Here is a 19,156-nt window from a genome sequence, read left to right as displayed (position 1 = left end):
ATGGAAACCGGAATTGGCCGCTATATCCTGGCCGGCAGTATATATAAAATGTATATAGGAAGAGCAACCAGCCAGCCAGCCAGCAGCTGGCGATCACACACATAGAGAAAGAGGGGGGGGGGGATTAATGACGCTTGGCTTTACTCGTCTTTTTCTAGCCAATCGACTCGCTTATTATTATGACTGTTATTATTATTACCATTATTGTTAGAAGGGAGAGGACCGGTGGTGTCAATGGCCCAGCCATCGAGTCCCTGGGCAAAAGAGCAGAAACGATAGAGAGAGCGCAGAGGATGTGCTGTATGCCGTAGAGTACATATATATATCCGTCATGATATATGAATTCGGCTGTCAGCCGTTCCATTCAAGGGCCGGCAACATCTCGTCAACTGTTGATACAACTGTTCCGTCTCTCTCTCTCTATGTACTATAGAGAGGAGAGAAAAACGTCTTTTCTTTTCATCACAATCAATGGATGGGATAGACACTCTATCAATGCGGATTTGGGCCATCATTCCCACACCCCATCACCCTTTATCCCCCCCTTTACTTTTGTTGCAACTTACACGGCCCCTTCCAGCAATTGAGTTCATTTGATGAATTTTCTTTGTGACAAAATTTTTCTTTTTTAAAAAGGGGATGAATAAATTTGAGAGTTAAGAGTTTTAAAAACGATGAAATCAAATCTGTCGTCGCAGCATTTTAAAATTTCAAACACTTAAATGGATGGGCGCGTCTAAATTTTAATTCCGCGGTGGGAGAGTAGATCCCGCACAGCTGTTGATGCTCATTTGTTTGAGCCGTCCGTACCACCGCAGCTGGGCTTTTCTTTTATATTATCAAAGATTTGGTCAATTTTCTTTTTTTCTTATTCTAGTCTCTCCCAAATAGATGCAACCCCTCCAAAAATATAAAATTTTGTCTTTTTGACGGAAGAGGACAGCCAGATGAAATGTGTCCGTTGTCAGCGCGGCGCGGTCGACAACATCTCCCAGCCGGGCTCTATCCATCTCGAACTAGCTGTGGCTGTAGACACACAGACACACACAACCAGCCAGCCGGATGGAAATTTCCCAGTTTCTCGAAATACTTTGGCCATCCACCGTCGTCGTTTCAAATTGATATAAATCATCTCCAGCTCGACTGGAATAACACGCACAACTCAAAATCTACTAGGCTGAGCTGGGAAATATTTTCTCAAGGTTTTCCATCCGGCCGTAAAGGCATTACACCTTCCGGAATTTAACTCTCTACCTTCTTATTTCTTCTCAGACGGTCAAAGAAATCTCCAAATCCGTTGATTCCAATTTCGGTTGGTTGGTTGGTAAAAGGTAGAAGAAGAAAATCCGAGAGTCGATCGCAATCGAATTGAAAAAATATAAAAATTGAGGAGGATATTGTGCGCGGAATGCGCGTTAGGATGCCGATAATGGCCAGCGGGGCCAGCTAGCGCGCGCGCGCCCCATAAAAATATTAGTGGGAAAAAATCAAACGTGCAACAAACGGGCCTGCCCTATGCGGTTCGTCCTGTGCGGGCCGAACGAGTGGCCGGCCATCCGATTGGTCGCCGCCAGTCGACGCGGTCGCCCCCCTCGACTCGTCCGGCTCCTCCCCGTTTGTCTCTCCAACCGGCACTCCATCCCCCTCGGAAACCCATGTGGGCGTGGCCTGGCCTCTCTGAACAAACCCCAAAAAGAAAAAAAGAAACGAAATTTCTCTGGATAAACGAAAGAAAAAAGAAAGAAAAAAACGGTCGTGACGTGTGTTTTCGGTTGTGGCACGTCTCTCCAACTCTCCACTCGCTTCTTTTGTGTTGTCCGCTCCTGGCTGGCTGGCCTGGCATGTGAGTTGTTCAGTGTGTGTGAGTGTGTGTGTGTGTGTCAACGGCCCAACAACCGAACGGTGTGTCGGCTGTGCTGCTGGTTGAAAGAGAGAAAGAGAAGAGCCGGGCGCCGGGCAAGAAGTGCGCAGATCGCCCTGCGTCGTTGGTCGTTGTGAATTTTGATTATTATTGCGTCAATTCAAAACAATATAACCCACAAACTCAACTGTTTGGTTTGTTTAAATTTCGTGATTTTGTGCGTGTCAGAGAATTAAAAACCCAACGAGGTACAACTACGAGTGGAATTTTGTAAAATTCAACTTTTAATCGACTCAACATTTTTTGGTGCTAATTTCGGTGTGACGTGTGTGTGAGTTTAAGTGTCGTGTTGAGTGGCTCTGTGTGTTTTTCAGTGTGTTTTGTGATTGTGATTTGATTTTCGATTTTTGTGGCCAGCAGCAGAAAACGAAAAACCCCGAAATTCAATTCAAATTCAAATTAAAAAAGGCCTGGAAAGAGGTCGGAAAAGAGTCAAACGAGCAGCATGATGCCTCGTGCGGCCACTCCGGAATCCAAGAGTCCGTCGACGCCGACCGGGCCGATGCCGGCGTCGGCTGCCCGTCCAAAGATCGGATTCTCCATCGACTTCCTAGTGGGAACGGGCGGCGGCGGCAACAACAACAAGAGGAACAGTCCAAAGTCGTCGGCCGTCAGTGAGGCGACGGAAAAGAAGAAATTGGCGGCCGTCGGAGGCCATCAAGAAGATGCCAGAGAGTCGTCGCCGGTCCATTCGGTCACACCGGACTCGAGCCGATCGGCCAGTCCGACTGCCGATCACTCCAGCAGTCGAATCCGACGGCTGAGCGGCCAGCAGCAACAACAGCAGCCGGCCGTTATCGGGCCTGGATCGCCGCTCTTCCAGTCGTGGAATCCAGCGTCAGTCATTCCGGCCTCGTCCGGCCATCACCCGCCACCTTATCTCGACATGGCCGCCTTGGCCAACCTCCGGCAGCTTTACGAGCAACAGCAACAACAACAACAACAACAACAACATCCGGGATCGGGCCGGCCCAATTTCTTCCCACCTCATCACCCGGGCTCGGCCTTTTCGCCGGCCAACTTCCCACCACCTCCGCAACCGCCTCCTGGACAATCGGCCATGGCCGGCAACAGTCACAGTCCAGCCGGAATGATCCGGCCGGATCAGCAATCCAGTCTGGCCGCCCAGCAGTGGTGGCTGCTGGCCCAGGCCCGTCAACATCAGCAGCGACTCTTCGCCGCAGCTGCTGTCGCCTCCCACCGTTTCCCGCCAGGTAATAAACGAAATCAAACAAATTTTTCCAAAACGTCATAACCGGGGGACTCGTTAAAATGGGGCCGTCGGGGTTTCTATTCCCACAACAAGTTGCGTCAAACGGCCCAAACCAGAAGAAGAAGAAAAAAACAAACAAAAAAAAAGATGGGACAAAGATGGGCCAGCAGCTCACAGGAGAGACAAATAGCGTCGAGGGTCGATAGGTTCCTATCTGTACACAGGCTATAATCATGTGTGTATGCCAAGATAGTGGATGGCCAGCCGGCCTAGAGAGTGTGTGTGTGTTGTATACCTTTTTTCTTTGGCTCTCCTGTACATAACTGCCGAGGAGGACATGGTGGGGTGTGTATGAGGGTGAAGAAAAAAGAGAGGGGGTTATCTGGCCGGTTCATCTTCATGTGCCCATGAGCCGGACAACGATATTTCTCTGTCATTTCCCTTTTTTTTTAAACTTTTTTTCTCCGTGGGCTCGGCAGCATAGCCCAGTCACTTTTCTTCTTCTTTTTTTCTCATGTTCTGCCTTTTGTTCCAGTCGAAATGTCCAGCTGCTGGAACGCAACAGCGTAGAAAGATAAAGCTCTCGTCTCTCTACTCTATTGCCTGGCTTATATAATCAGCTATCGCGCCCCGTCTCCCTTTTCCCCCCATACTTTTCTTCTTCTTCAGGGGAAATTTGAAGATTTATTCCGAAAAAATAAAGAAAAATAAAAATTTTTGGAGAGAAAAAGTCAAATAACTGAGGTCGTGTTCCTCCTCGCCTGACGGAACACGACAACAACTTGACTGGACATTATGTCTGACAGTTGCGAGGGCATTTACAGCATCATTTCCACACACACACAGAATAAGACTAGCTCTATCTCCTGGACTTGGAGACAAAATACTGGGAATAATCAAAAAATAAAAGAAAATAAAAGACGGACCGATTTCCAGTTGACACGAAAAAGGAAAATCAAATCAAAATTTGTGAACTCGGCGATAAGCGATAAGAGAGCGCATGTTACACCAAACTTGGTCATCAAATTCTCTAGTTGCACTTGGCTTCAAGTGTTTTCAAGTTCAAAATAGATTTTGGTTTACCCATCACAGGACAAAATTGTGAGGTAAACAAAAGAAAACAAGCCTGATGATCTGCAGTCGTGTTCTACACAAATGAGTTATTTCATTTGATCTCCAACTGAGAGTCGACAAAATTCGGCGAGAGAAAACGCACAGCTCAGGAATAATTTAACGATGTCACGATTGAGGATCAACGCTACCAAAGAATTAAAAAAAAGGAGTAATAGAGATAGATTTGTCCTACCTTTGAGCCCGGGAAATCCACAGCCAGGCTTCCACAAGTGCTCCATCCATCCGTAGAAAAGTTGAACGTATACACCAGGCGGGATAGAGAAATGGGCGTCCTCGTGAATTCACCCCCAACACACACACATGGGTGTACAGGAGGACATTAAAAGAAAAGGGGAAGAAGAGATCTGCAACTCGATCCGACATGGGTAGTTTCTTCAATCAAAATGGATGCTGATTATCTAAATAAAAAATAAAAAATGGGTTACATAGAAATATTGACAAGAAACAACCAAGCAAGGAAAGTTGACAGTGGGTAATAAACCCTAATGGTTAATTTAAATAACTTCATTTTGATAAATGGGAGAATTTAAGGCTTACATGTAACACACTGATACATTCTGCAAGTCATGCATCACTCAAATATCTACAGCAGGTCACAAGAATAAAAGTAACGAAAAAATCATTACCCAAGAGATATTGACACTGGGATTGTTGGTGATGACAGGTCAATAGCAGCACTTTAAAGCGAAACTGGCATAGTCTTGTGGTTACGATGGCTGGCTCAGGCCTCAAATCTGCACAAAGGAATAGGTTAGATAGTGCAAACTTTCTGCCATGCAATTCGACTTTGGCACACATGTATAGATGCTAGTCAGGAAATGTAACATTTCACCAATTTGGAACAGGTTTAACTCTTCTATTTCAGAGCTCTCTCACAATCATTCCATCGATATTCTTAGTTTTATTTGTACCTGTAGCATGGAGTTACTGTATGCATTAAGCTATACTCTATTAAGAGCCGTGACTAGAGTTCACACGACGACCACGTCATTTCTTGTGCTATTTTTCCTGCACCCACCTGCACCCAAAAAAGTGATCGTTTGGTCTTTCATAGTTATCACATAATATGCACTTAATCACTTGCACCACGTTTTCGAAACTAACAAAACGCAAGCAGACGACACTAATCTTCTAATTAATTGATTATGCGTATAAGATATCGATAGAAATTTTATTCAAAATCGACCCCCTCCCCCTTAAATTCAAACCGCTTTTCAAACAAAAGATGAAAGTAAAAATTTGAACGAAACCCGCCACAATAAAACCCCCTCCTCCCCCAGGGAATAAATAAATCGATACATTTATCCCCAAAACGGGTCTATCTATAATATTACTCATGATTCGATCGATCGTTTTTTGGCCCATTCAAATCAAGTCGATATTGGAAAGTCTCTTTTAAAAATAATCAAACAAAAATACCAGCGCCAGCAAATAATCAAGATGGACGAAAAAGGACAAAGTCGTCTGCGCGTTTTTTCCCCTTTGATTTCGAATTCGCGTGAGCGCGGGAGAAACAAAATTCGGGAGAAAAATTCCAAGTTTTTTGTTTTGATCCGTTGCGAAATGATGAAGCGCTTCTGCTGATATTTCGTAAGAATTGCAATCTCATGTCGACATATCCCAGCTAGCCAGACGGGCAAAAAATATATAAAAGTTATTTTGTCCGTCCCCTACCCCCCTTTTCAGTTGTAGACAAAGTCGATCATCACCCGCGATAACTTGATTGGTCTTTTATTTTTTTGATAAAATACCATGTAGAGCTGAGCTGCAGTGCTGCTATAAATATAACATTTCGGGTGGCAACTCGGGGTTGTGGTATAATCAACGCGCGGGCAATTTGAACGGAATAGGCCGCCACCACGGCCGCCACCAAAATGAAATTGGGTCGATTACTCGGCCGTTATTTCGACGATGATGGCCGTAATGATGGACGATACAGAGGCCTACCAGGACCAAGATGCAGGCCTATATGATTACAAGAGTTATATATTTTTGTTACCAAACTAGCTGTCGAGCTGGGCCGGGCTTTTGACTAACTCGATTGGGGTGTAGAATATAAATATATCAAACGTGCGGAGCGCCCGTTGTTGGGGGAAAAAAACACAATTGAATCTAAAAAGTCACACACACACACACAGACAGACAGACAGACAGACATGAGCGGGAAAAACAATTGAATGATCAAGTCATCCTCTCCATCCTTGTCGATCCTCCCACCATCACATCATAATCATCGTGACGAGTAGAGAGAGATGACGACGACGACACGGGTCTATTATAATCCACCCGGCCAGCCAGCCAGCCAGGCCAACCAGGCCAGCATAGTATAGGGTGGGATGGGGTGGGCCAAAAAGGGCTGATGAGGACGTCGGCCGACAACATGCAATAGGTCAATTATGCAATCAACTCTTGATGAGGCAGCAAACCATATAGGCTATATAATATTGCTGGGCTACGCTACCTCACCCTGCTGTCCGTCTGCCTGTATATGTGTAACAACACGGGAGCGCGCCCATCATCATCATCAGCGCCATCATCATCATCATCATCTTTTCCGCTGAATATTATTTTTCTCTTTTTTACTTTTTTCATTTTTTTTAAATTCTATTTTTTTGAAAAAACAAAAAAATGGTTCGACTCGTCATTTTGTTTGTGCGCGCGCTCGAATTATTATATTATATATATACAGTAGTGGCTGGAATTATTTATTTTCTTCTTTTGTCTGCTGGCCGGGTCAACCGTCAATTAGTTTCGACGCGAATGAAACAGACAAAACGCAAACAACATCAAAAAGTCAAGAGTCGTGAATGAAACTCATTTCTGCTATTGTTTGTTTATTAAATTAAATATCCATTTTTTATTTTGTGTCTACCACAGGGCCGGCTGATTTGGCTGGATTCCTTCTGTCGCCGTTCCGCAAGCCGAAGCGCGTGCGGACGGCCTTCTCGCCCAGTCAACTGCTCAAGTTGGAACACGCGTTCGAAAAGAATCACTACGTCGTCGGAGCCGAGCGCAAGCAGCTGGCCCAGTCGCTCAATCTCACCGAAACTCAGGTAAATTTTTATTTAGCATTAAATCTGATGGAATCAACTTTAATTCGTGAGTGGGGGAATAAAAAAAAAGCTGGGCAACACACCCACACAGAAAAAAAAATGTGATAGTCTAACATAAATTTGACTCTAGTGTAGCATATTTTACGAGTTGCGGAAACGATCCGGCCGATGGATGGATCCTTTATATGCCTATCCAGCAGCAGCTATATACAGAGTCTATATATATATATATAAGCATATAAATACAGTCGATTATTTATCGTCTATAACAGATCAAAAACCGGCCGAGGCCTCTCCTATTAAATAAATAATCATAAGTTATACACACACAGCAGCGAATATATAAGGCAAACTATAGGCAGCGAGAGAAGGATATTATCCGCATTGAAGGGTGGGTGGGAGGGGTGGGAGGAGGAGGATCCGGGCGACGAGCCATCATCAATATTGCCGACGTCGATCGGAAGTGCGGATGGGAGCAGTGGAGCGAAGCGGCTGGCGGAAGTTGCAGCCTAATGGCTGGATAGAGTCGAGAGTATGGAGTGGATATACAGTAGAACCCAAGGAAAAAGAGACTGGGCCAATCGCCTAGCTGGCCTGGCATATTATATGATATGATATAAATCCTTACGGCTGACTGACTGACTAGTTCTGGCTCTGGCTGGCTGTGTGTGTTTAGAACCATCAGCACAAATGTCTGAGATGTCAAAAGCCATTCACGACCGTTTTGCAGCTCATTTCCGCGGAACAACATTCCATCCATCTCGTCGCCATCATTTCCGATCGGCAGCTCCCCCCCCAACTTTTTGCCTCCCTCTGCGCTTATTTTCTCTCCCATTCCATCCAATCAATCAATCAATCAAACTCTATCTCTCTCCAAATTGAAATTGAATTATATACAAAAGCGCGTTATGGCAGATCTCGCAGTAGTCAGCTCAACATTTGTTTCCTTTGTCCAGGTCAAAGTTTGGTTCCAAAATCGGAGGACAAAGCACAAAAGAGTCCAGCAGGATGGGGAAGACGGGCCGGAGGATCAACCGCCGGATGGCAAGAATAAGAACAGATCCAGCGGTGGCAGCGGCGGTGGTGGCGGAGGCGCTTCTTCTTCCGGTGGCAGCGGCAGCGGCCACAAGAGTCACCAGCATCAGCAGATGCAGATGATGGCCGGCCACAGCATCGGCGACGAGGAGGACGACGACAGCGACATGTCGTGCGACATTGAGCTGGAGGATTCCGACGATCCGTCGATGGATCACCAACAGCACCAGCAGCCGCACCTGCCTCGCCACCACCACCACCATCAAGCCACTTGAACAACAACAACCACAACTTATCCTCGTCCTGTCTGTATAAAAATGTTTTTTATTTAATTTTTTATTTTTTAAAAACTTGAAACATTTCGAATCTGCTGAAGTCGGACTCTCATCATCTCCATCATTTTGTTCTCTGTTTTTTTTTTCATTATTATTATTATTATTATTTGGATTTTTGGTGGATTATTATATAAGAAATTACAAATAATCCGAGGGTTTTTTCTTTTTAAATGTAAATGATCATTCTATGCCAATTAGTTTTGATTTTTTCGTGACTGTGTGTGTTGTGTAATTCAAAATCCCCTTCTGTCCAATCTATCGAAAGCAGAAAAATTTGTTTGTTTCGGCAAGAAGAAAAGAAATAGAGAAGTGACATTCAAACATTCGGAATTTCGACTCGAAATCATTTTTAAAAATTTTGGGAAACGAACAAATCGATATGGTTCTATTTGATTCGAATTTTTTAGTTTCAGATATTTTTTAATTTTTTAATTTTCGATTTATTATATCCACCATCAACACACAGACACTATAGGGAACGACAAAAAGGGTCAAAGAGCTCCGTGAAAATAATATTTGTATAAAAGAATTTACTTGGCCAGTCGAGTCTCAACCCAGCCAAATAACTGATGGCCATATACTCTTTAAAAACTGAACTCTGCTGGCTTCATTAAAGGGACGGATGACTATTCAAGTGGGGGTCTCTATAGATTAGCATTTAAACAAAATATATATATGTGTTGTATGCATATACAAATAGCGTAGGCACGCACGCAAAGGGTTATTTATGCCCACACGGCCAGAGCCAGAGCCGAGAAAAATATAATTACCTTTTTTCTTTTCTCTTTCGTTATGGCCAACTGTTTGTGTTGGCTGCTGGAGATGATGATGGCGACCGTAGAGAATGGGCTAAAGTAGCTAAAAAACCTATAGGAATTCTTAGACCAAGTTGTTGGACGTATAAACTTTGGCTGGTCTATCGCCTTTCATCTGCTGCTGGGGCTCCTGTGGCTGTGCTGATGCCAAGGAAGAAGAAGAAGGAAGAAAAAGGGGCCCACCAAAAAATGCTAATGGCCTTTTTTGTTTTGTTTTTTAACACTCGTGATAATTACTCGCGCGCGCCTATAATAGCCCTTTCGACCCAGCTCCTCTCGCCAGGCAGTTGATTCACTGTTTTGACGTTAAAAGATAGGCACAAAGAAGAAGAAGAAAGAAAAGAAAAGAAACTAAAATTCTTCAACAAGAAAAACCAAAAATGGGGGGGGATAAGGCAACACACACACACACCGAGAGAGTATAGACGAGAGAGGTTGTTTTTGTTTGTTGACACGTGGAACGGGTTATAATATACTTTACGAGCCTCCATCTTGTATATATATGTATGTATATTCTCTTTGTGCGACGAGGGAAAAAAGAAAGAAGAGAAACAGCCCAGCCAGAGACTTGGAGCTCTCGGAGGGATTTTTTATTGTTATGAGGCGCGTGCTCCAGCACAGCCAGACGCTGCTAACACGTCCCCGGCACAATCTTTCTTTTTATTTTCTTTTTTAAAAACTAAAATAAAGAATATTATTTCTTTTCTTTTCTTTTTGTCGACAAAATATTTTATTTATTATTGGCCATTTATTGTTCGGGTGGAAATATAATGGAAACACCTCAGCGACGATTAGGACGAGATAAAGGAATTGGGACCTTCATCAAGGGGATTCTATATAGCGACGAGAAAGAGATTGGGCCACGCTCATTTCTCTTGTATAGACGCGATTAATTTCTCGCACGGGGCGCGGACCGTTCAATTATGGCGATTCATTACGTAGTTGTGTGTTTGACTTGCCTCTTTCTCTGTCTCTCTCTTTTCTTCTTATATTTTATTTCGTTCCTATCGCGACCCACAATCTCGACGCCAGATCGCTGGTAACGGGTAACCTAATCCGCACGGACACACCAGCGCAGTGCACACATCAGACACAGGCAGACACACAGAGCCAGCCCAGACAAACACACACACGAACGACGGCCATCATTGAATCGCTCCCATTTTATTTGGAGTTGATTAGCATTCATTAAATTCGACTTTTTCGTCGACCGAAACAAAAACACAACGGAGCAGAGAAATAAAAAAAAAGAGAGATGTCATCCACCAGCGCGCTTATAATCTAGTATATATTTAATAGAGACCGGTTTATTTGTCTTCCTGTTAAATATCTAATGTCCTTATCCAGCTCTCTCCTCCAGCTCACACATCGACGGGCTGTATAATATGTATCAAACACGGTATTATATCCAGGAATGGTTTATCAAGGTTATAATATAATATCACTCGCTTCTCGTCGTGATCTCTATCCCCGACGACGACCAGTTTATATAATAATAATGTCGACCCTTTAGAGAAAATTATAGATCGTGAATTATTTATTTTTATTGATAAAAAAAAAGGGTCCCCAATCAGCACGATTGCCCGTCGCTTCGTTGTGCTGCAAATCTGCTCAAAGTGGAACCTCAAAATTTATCATCGAAATAATAACCGATCGAAAATTGGATTGGCTATAAATTTATTTATTTATTTATTTATTTTTTGCGTGCGCGTTTGGTGTGACTATGTTGGAAGACATTTTGTTTTTTCGGTTCTTTTTGGCTCAACGAATGTGACAGGAAACAAAGAGCTGACTTTTTTATATATTTCTACGATTTAAAAAAATTTAAAATAAAAAGTTCGTATCTGGTTGGATGCAGTCCGCGTGTCCGTTCCAGTTGTCTTTGTACTTTGGCTGCTGTCAACCACCAGCCAACTGAAAACAAAAAATAATAAAATCAAATAAAAAACCAGACGAGATTTTCTCTGCTGTCCGGCAGAGCTTGAAAAAAGAAAGAAAAAAGAAATAAAATGTGATGAAAAACAGACAGAACTTTTTTGGGGTCGTGTTTCGTCTTTGCTCGCAACGGTCCCTCAGTGATTTCTTCTTTTTGCGTCATTTTCGGTTATTTCTGGCGCAAATTATTCGCATTGATACGCGTACGTCTTTTCACGCGCTCGCATATCTTTTGGGCTGCTGATGCCTATAGTTGGACGCGACGTGTATATATATATAAATAACTCGTTCCATTGATTAGAAAGTTACACTGACGAGCAGCGAAAAAAATTCCTGAACGTTCGGGAATTTTTTGCGCAATCACTTTGGCGAAATAAGGCGAATTAATTTAAGGGAAACAACAAATAGATACGACGGAGCAAATATGAATCGAAGATGATAAGACCAAGGCGGGGGACACACACCAATATGTATTGCTTCACGTTTATTTTCGGATCTATGGCTCCTTGTTTATCGGCTGTCCATCCCCAACTGACGGCCATCAGTCAGCTATAGATACAACCACGCGTGGTGCAGTATAGAGAGAGTAGCACACTATAAATAAATCTCCTCACAGCTGTCAAACTCTGTGTGTACATTTGTGTTCGCACACCTGAGCATCTCGACAATCAGGTTGCTGGCGTATCGTCATCGCCCATCGGTTGATTATTATTATTAGGACCAACACACGTACGGCAAAACCCGTTTAAAAATGTCGATAAAAGGACACACGAACAACATTTTTTATTCGTCCAAACAACCTCTGAAATTTCCATCATCATCCCCAACGGTTGGCATCTCTCAGAATTTCAGTTTATAAATAAATCGAACGAATCGGAAAAAATTTCGACAGACGACAAGAAAAATAAAAACAAGAAATAAAAAATGTGTGATACGTGATGGTCTCCCCCCGTTGTTCATTGTCCAGGTGATTTGAGCGTGATTACCGGTTCTAACGACTGCCAATGGCGACATGACGGACGGACGTCCTCGATAAAAAATAAAAAAGATATACCGGGCATCAACAGTATATAAAATATATTTAAGCGTATTTATTAAAGCATTCATAACTGATGGGGTTATATATATAAAAAATATCACCATCACCGTGAGACCGTGACGTCACGCTAAGCCCTTCCGTGTGTGTTCGTCCCTTGCGCACCGGAAACGTGTGGCTAATGAGTTGAATTAAGGCCACTTGATGAGCCTCTAATGATCGTATCCGTTTCGGGGGCCGTTGCTCGTTGCTGTGATGCAACACAACAACAATTGAGCGCCTCGTTTGTGATGAGCGTGTTCGCAGGTTGTTGGCGTATCTCTCTACCTATTCTTCTTCTTTCTTGTCTTATTATTAACTTCCTCTCGTTTTTCTTATTTTTACTTTTTTGGATTCTTCCTCCATTTTATTTCCATCTGCCATCTCTTTTGTTTTGATGGCCGCGCTGAACCCATCATCATCACCATCAGACTTCAAGCCGGCCGACACTCTCTCTCTCTCTCCGGCCGCGTCTAGTTGAACTGCAACAACAACAACAACAGCAACAACCTACCCGCCGTCAGCTACAAATTTAAATAATTGAACCTGTCTGCCGGCTATGTATTCTCTCTGCTAGCTGCTATAGAGCTGCTTATATATAATATACTCCCCTCGTCTATTCACATATAAATATTATATTAACTGCATACGTACAGTATATATATATAATATCATCAAGCAATTGTGGCCGTGTTTCTTTTTTGTCCGACCCATCATCTGTCCGTTTTTTTTCTAGACACATCCGTGTACTTTTTTTCTTTCCTTTAAAAAAAAAAGCGGATGACTCCGGAGAGAGAGAGCGGATGTCTTTGGGGCCCGCCACTAGCGCATGCATCACAAGCTGCTCATTATCATATTTATCCGCCAGCGTGTGTGTGTGTGTGTGCATGTTTTAAAGTGCGCATCATTTCCCCCCCTCCATGCTCACTCAATGATGATCAATGACTCTAAACAAGAGTCCGCTTCTCTCCGGCCCGATGACTCTATCAAAAAAATATTTTTTTTCATTTCTTTATTTTATTTAAAAAACATTTTTTTATTTTTATTTTTTATTTTTGTTTCGGGTATATAACAAACACGTCTGATGATGTGTGGTGGTGGTAGTTTGTGTCTGATACGTTTTTCTCATCATCATCATTATGGTAATCATCCCATCCGGCCAACAAATGTTTAATGGTGTTGAATTGAACCCAACTCTCCGCACTGAGCAGCCCAGCACGTCTTATGTCGGGGGACGGCCAGTTCCGTTGCATCAGTTATGTGTGTCTCTCTACACACACACAGCACAGTGTAGATTGTGTCAGCTATATAATAATAATCCGTTTTCAGATTATTATACGCTCTGCTGTGGAGAGTTTTCATCCCTCGTTTGTTTATTCTCACGTGAATTTCAGGGGGGGTGTTTGAGGTGCCCTCGGGCGGTTTATAAATGTGCCCGTCCTTCATTACGTCCGCCTCTATCGATGCCAAGAATATACAAGAAACCGTGTATACATGTGCTGCTGCTCTACCGGTAACGGCAATCTAATAATCAACGAGTCGCGCAAGGGCACACATCAGCAGCAGTACTCTGACGCAATTCGCATAGAAGGAATGCTGTAATAATAATAATAATAATAGATTTATTTATTCTTGCGGCGGAATGTTTTTGGCGGCGAGCGGAATTGCTGGACCGGAGAGAATAAGGGAAACGTGTCAGTTGTCAAACAGAAAATCAAATCCCCCGCGCGTCCATTCCGCGCCATAATCTATACGCCATTCTCTCGCATATATTTAAATTTCCCGCCGATTTTGACGCACCCATTTCCACATTTATAAAAATTTTCATCACGATCATAGAACAATAGCTTATTATTTTATTTTATTTTTTTAAAAGGGAAAATTTATTCTTTTCAACCTCCCCCCAATTGGATATACATCCAATGGCAAGTGTGTGCGGTTTTGTTTTGTGGCTTGTACAAAAGTTGTAATCCGAAAATGTCTAACAAAAGAAGAACATTTGTTTTTGTTTTTAAATAAAAGAAAAAAGGCCGACGACCGCAAACGGCTCGCGCCACCACCGTCGATTTTGTTGTTCCATCGCTCGGTCGAATTGTTAAAGATCAAAAGAATAGCGTCTCTTAATTGCCCATTTGATTTGTCAATGGTTGCCGCTCGTTATCTTCTTGTTAAGACGAAAGCTGTGAGCTATGATTGCCATGTTGTGGCTGTACACTACACGTGTAAGGTACACACAAGAAAATTCTTTCATGTTCAATTCACAAAGCGAAGCCGAGATGTAGCTGCTGAAAACACAGACCAAACCAAACGATGAAAAACTCGTCCAGTTTCTTGTGTTTATTTGACCTCCGCTGTGCTGTGTAATTAGAACAAGACACGCCGCTCACAGCACACAGCACACAACACAAAACCCCAGCCAAAGAGTGAAAAGTGTTATTGTATAGTTCTGTATTATATTCCTCTTTCTTTCTATTCTTTCTCTTGTATGTATGCTGGCCGCGCGCGCGTTTCTTATTTCAATGAGTGGGCGCGACCGTGTCATTAAAATCTACACACGGAAAAGAGATCCCTGATGCGCTGCTGCCGCCGACAGCAGACACACAAAACTGTTTAGCGTTTAGCCGGGCACCACATCACCGCAACTCTTCTTCTTCTTCTTTTCAACTCATTTCACCGTTGTCTATGTGGGTCTATATTTAAAAAAAAGCCCAAAAAATATAATCAAATAGCGCAGCAGCCGCCCGCTAGGTATACATACGCGTGCCCAGCTTATAGTTTTCTTTCTATATACCATGTTATAACAAATATACAACCCCCCACTAACTAACTATATAGAGACCGCCTACTTTCTTTTCTTTTTTAGCTTTTAACCCTCTCATTGTTTCTCGAAACAAATGATGGCCGGCATGACCATAGATCTAAAGTAAACTACATACCGGTATACGTATGTATGTATACATGTGTTGATTTTCTCTTGTACTAACACGGGCCGGCATGTCTAACCACCTTGTTTCTGTTTTTAACGCGCGGCCGCAGAAATAAACTCCACCGCAACTTAACAAATAAGAAAATTGCTTTGATATTATTATAATACAAACAAAAAGGTTAACTCGTTTTTAAAAAGAAAATGTTTTTTTCAATGCCAAAGGTGAAAAATTGTCGTTTTAGATTTCGTCTGGAGTTATAAGTTGACGATATACTTTTGCTGCTGGTCCAATCATTTTCCACTTTGAGGAGTATATAGACACAGACCGGAAGAAAACGATTGGCGTTGTGTTGATGTAACCGCCAGCAGTTGGGGAAAAACCGCCCATATCCTTTCGACTTCCTTCTGCTGTGTTGGCCCGTCAAATGTTTGACCTACAACGAATTGTATTATTATTATAACTAAATCTAACTTGCTGCGGTCGTGTGGAAAGAAGCAACAACAATCTAACGCCAGCGGCAGCGGATGATTACATTTGAAATTCCGGTGGCAACGAGGAACAAGAAGAAATAATATTCGACCGTTTCTTCCTTTTTCTTGTTTCTTTTATTCTTCCATCCCCCCCAAAAATGGAGATGACATGACTGTGGATGTCTAATTATTTTCCCCATCTGCATTAAACCCAGTGCTGATGTGCTTTATTATATATAGCTAGATAGCGCTTTACTGGAAATGTTAAGATGGCGTCCAGGACAGCTGTCACTCTTTGACCTGTCTCGACCGATCAACTGAGATACGCTCAGGAGCATCGCATCTCATCACAGGTATATAATAAATAAGCGTCTAGTACTCTAGTGTATATGGGAATCTCGAAGGTATGTGAACCGCTGATTACACGCTCATCGTTTTCTCTCTTTGAACGGCTGACGAGTTTCTTCTGTGTGTCTGTGTGATTGTTTGTTTGCGGTGGAACCGTGTGTTGCCATCTCGTTGGCTACTGATTACATATTCCGGGGGCAATTGGGGGGGGGGAGAGAGAAAAAATGAGGAAGGAAAAAAAGGAAAAGAAAAAAACAACTCAATCCTCCAGCACTATACACAGCTTTATGGAATAGTCTATTATATATATCCCCCCGTTTAATGTCACTTTCAATATACAGCAGCTGCCATACGTGGAAGATATCCTTGATGAGCTACAGGGGGCCATCATTCATTCGACCACTATATGGGATATATAACATCACCATCACTGACCGTATATATTTGATATTTATATATTATCCGCTAGCCAAATTGCTGTTATCTTTCATCCCCCCTCTGGACAAAAAAAAACAAACAGAAACATCAAAGAGGCCATACCGGAAATCAATTTGTCTCTTTCAATTTTCATGTGTTTCACGGGCAAATGTATATCAACGATTACACAAGTTTTATACGGTGCAGTCAATTGACGACTGGGGGTCATATTGTATTATAGCCTCCGGCACCACCAATGGTCTAACCAATGAAAATAACAAATACACATTTATACAGTTCATTCAGCGTGCTGAAGGGAATGATGGGCTATATATAATAATAGTCTAATATAATATAAGTTTTCAAGTTATTTGCGATGATGCGGTCCGGCGGAATATAAGAGAAAACAACAGTAATAATGAACTACATTAAAGAGCCAAAGTAACTCTTATTCGGCGTCTATATAATCTCATCCATGGCCGATGAGCTGGCCGAGCTGGACGAGCAGAGATCTGTGATGCCCAGCCCAAAAGAAAACTCTGAGGATTCGAGAAAAACACCCACCACTTATTAGATTGGAGGTCTCAAAGGGCCAGAGAAAAGAAAAGGTTTCCATGTCGGTGTAATTACAGCACAGCGTCGACTTATCTATATAATAGAGTGTGTGTGTATTATAGTACAACTCTAGTGTAGTCTAGTAGCCGCGGCCAACGGAAAACAAACAAACACAACAAACAGTTATTGTATAGCCACAAAACGACTGTACTAGCTGTATATACACAATGGCGGGCGGTTGTTCTTTTTCTTTATATTATAAGATAAGATAACAGAGTCCAACGATTTGATAATTACCCCCAGCGCATTCATGCTCTTTGGAGGGCTGAAAAAGAGCGCAGAGCTTTTTAGACTTTGTGAAATTCTCGGTACACCTATATAACCCCCTACTCTTTGGTTGCGTTAACAATTAAAAAAATAAAGATAATAGGACGATGAATGTATATACCAAGAAAACGGTCGAGGAAAACAAAAGTGGGCGGAGTCGAGGGCATCTTCATTACCATAATGGCCCTCTAGATGTGTGTGCTGTGTGTATTTGATTTTTGGCCTCTGTGGTGTGGTGTTGTTGTTGTTATTCTTTTCATCTCCCCTCACCATTTTGCTCGACTGTTTTATGATTATCGCCGTGATGGCGTCTTGCGAGGAGGAACAAAAACGAGTCGGTATTATATTTTTTCGGGGGGTTTTGTTTTGTTTTTTTCCACCCCTTGAACTGCTGTGTATAGTTATAACTTGTTACAAGCCCCTTTTGTCCCCCTGCCATGTCTTGAGGGATGTGGAGGAGCAACAAACAAGAACTCGATGGCTGCTGGTCCTGTTGTCTGTTGTTGTGTGTCTATTTCTTCGTTATGTTTAACCCGATAGTTGTTGGAACGAGTGTTTTACCCGGTCGTTAAAAAATTAAACAAAATTCCTTTTTTGTGTTTTGTGTTTCCTGATTCTATTGTTTATCGATTTTTATATTGACATTTCAGGTGGAATTTTTTTTATTTACCCCCCCAGCACGAGAAAAAAGGATTTTTTAAAAAGATATGATTTCGAGCCACTTGCATATGATTTTTTATTTTATAACCGTGTAAATATATAAGAAGGTCGTTTATGTATTAGATATATTTTGTTGTGGGTTATTATTATATGATCCGTTCAGGGGGGTTTACATGTTTTGACTAAGGGTTAGGGAGGGGGGTTTATTCTTAATTCTTTAGTGGTGAGAGAAGAGACGTTATATATTTAATGGATATTTATTCTATCGAACCCAGAAGGTATATACATCCATACCCAGCGAGAGTCGATGAATAAAAAATGACTACATACTACACACGTATGGTATATGCTAGCTAGCTGCTGCTGTTGGGCTATATCCTACGTGCACATGGCTGCTGCTGCTGCTGCCGAACGCGGGCGCAAAAGGCCATTAGCATTCAAATAAGAAATTATCTCGACACAAAACGCTTTCGGTGTGCTGGAGTTTTTCCCCCTTCTTCCCTGTGTATAGGCCCCCAATAGGTTATTCTTTCTGATGTGTCTAGGTATATAACCTTCGTCTCGTCCATCTTTGTTACAAACCAGAGCCTATTAGATATCTATACCTCAGCAAAAGAGGCGCTTTGGATACATCATCTATTGTTCTTCTCTCTTCTCCTCTCTTCTCTTCTCTTTTCCAAAAAGGTAAAAAAACCAGAGGGGTTTCGGTCAAAGAGTGTGGAATCCGCACGTCATTTGTCTTGTTTTTTCTTCTTTTTTCTTCTTTAGGCCCTTGTCGAAGATTCATAAACTATGTATCGACCTGGCTGTACACTTTACCATAGGGCAGAGGAGCACACGCTAAAGATATGATGGGGGGAAAGAAGAACTACTTTTTGCCTATATAACTATTAGCCTGTTTTAAACCTATAAAGAGGGTCTCGGGAAATGGGAAAA

General features: G+C 42.4%; 1 protein-coding gene across 1 annotated transcript; it reads left to right on the top strand.

Annotated features, from left to right (window-relative positions):
* Positions 1-1,757: 1,757 nt before the first annotated feature.
* On the top strand, positions 1,758-9,016 carry LOC124208571 (homeotic protein empty spiracles-like). Its single transcript, XM_046606400.1, has 3 exons — positions 1,758-3,135; positions 7,146-7,321; positions 8,278-9,016. The coding sequence occupies exons 1-3, from the start codon at positions 2,367-2,369 to the stop codon at positions 8,629-8,631; spliced, it is 1,299 nt and encodes a 432-aa protein (XP_046462356.1). The 5' UTR covers positions 1,758-2,366; the 3' UTR covers positions 8,632-9,016.
* Positions 9,017-19,156: the final 10,140 nt, after the last annotated feature.

This window comes from Daphnia pulex, chromosome 12 (assembly GCF_021134715.1).
Source record: "Daphnia pulex isolate KAP4 chromosome 12, ASM2113471v1".
NCBI lineage: Eukaryota > Metazoa > Arthropoda > Branchiopoda > Diplostraca > Daphniidae > Daphnia > Daphnia pulex.
The sequence above is the reverse complement of the archived record's forward strand: the minus strand, read 5'-3'. Positions and strand labels throughout refer to the sequence as shown.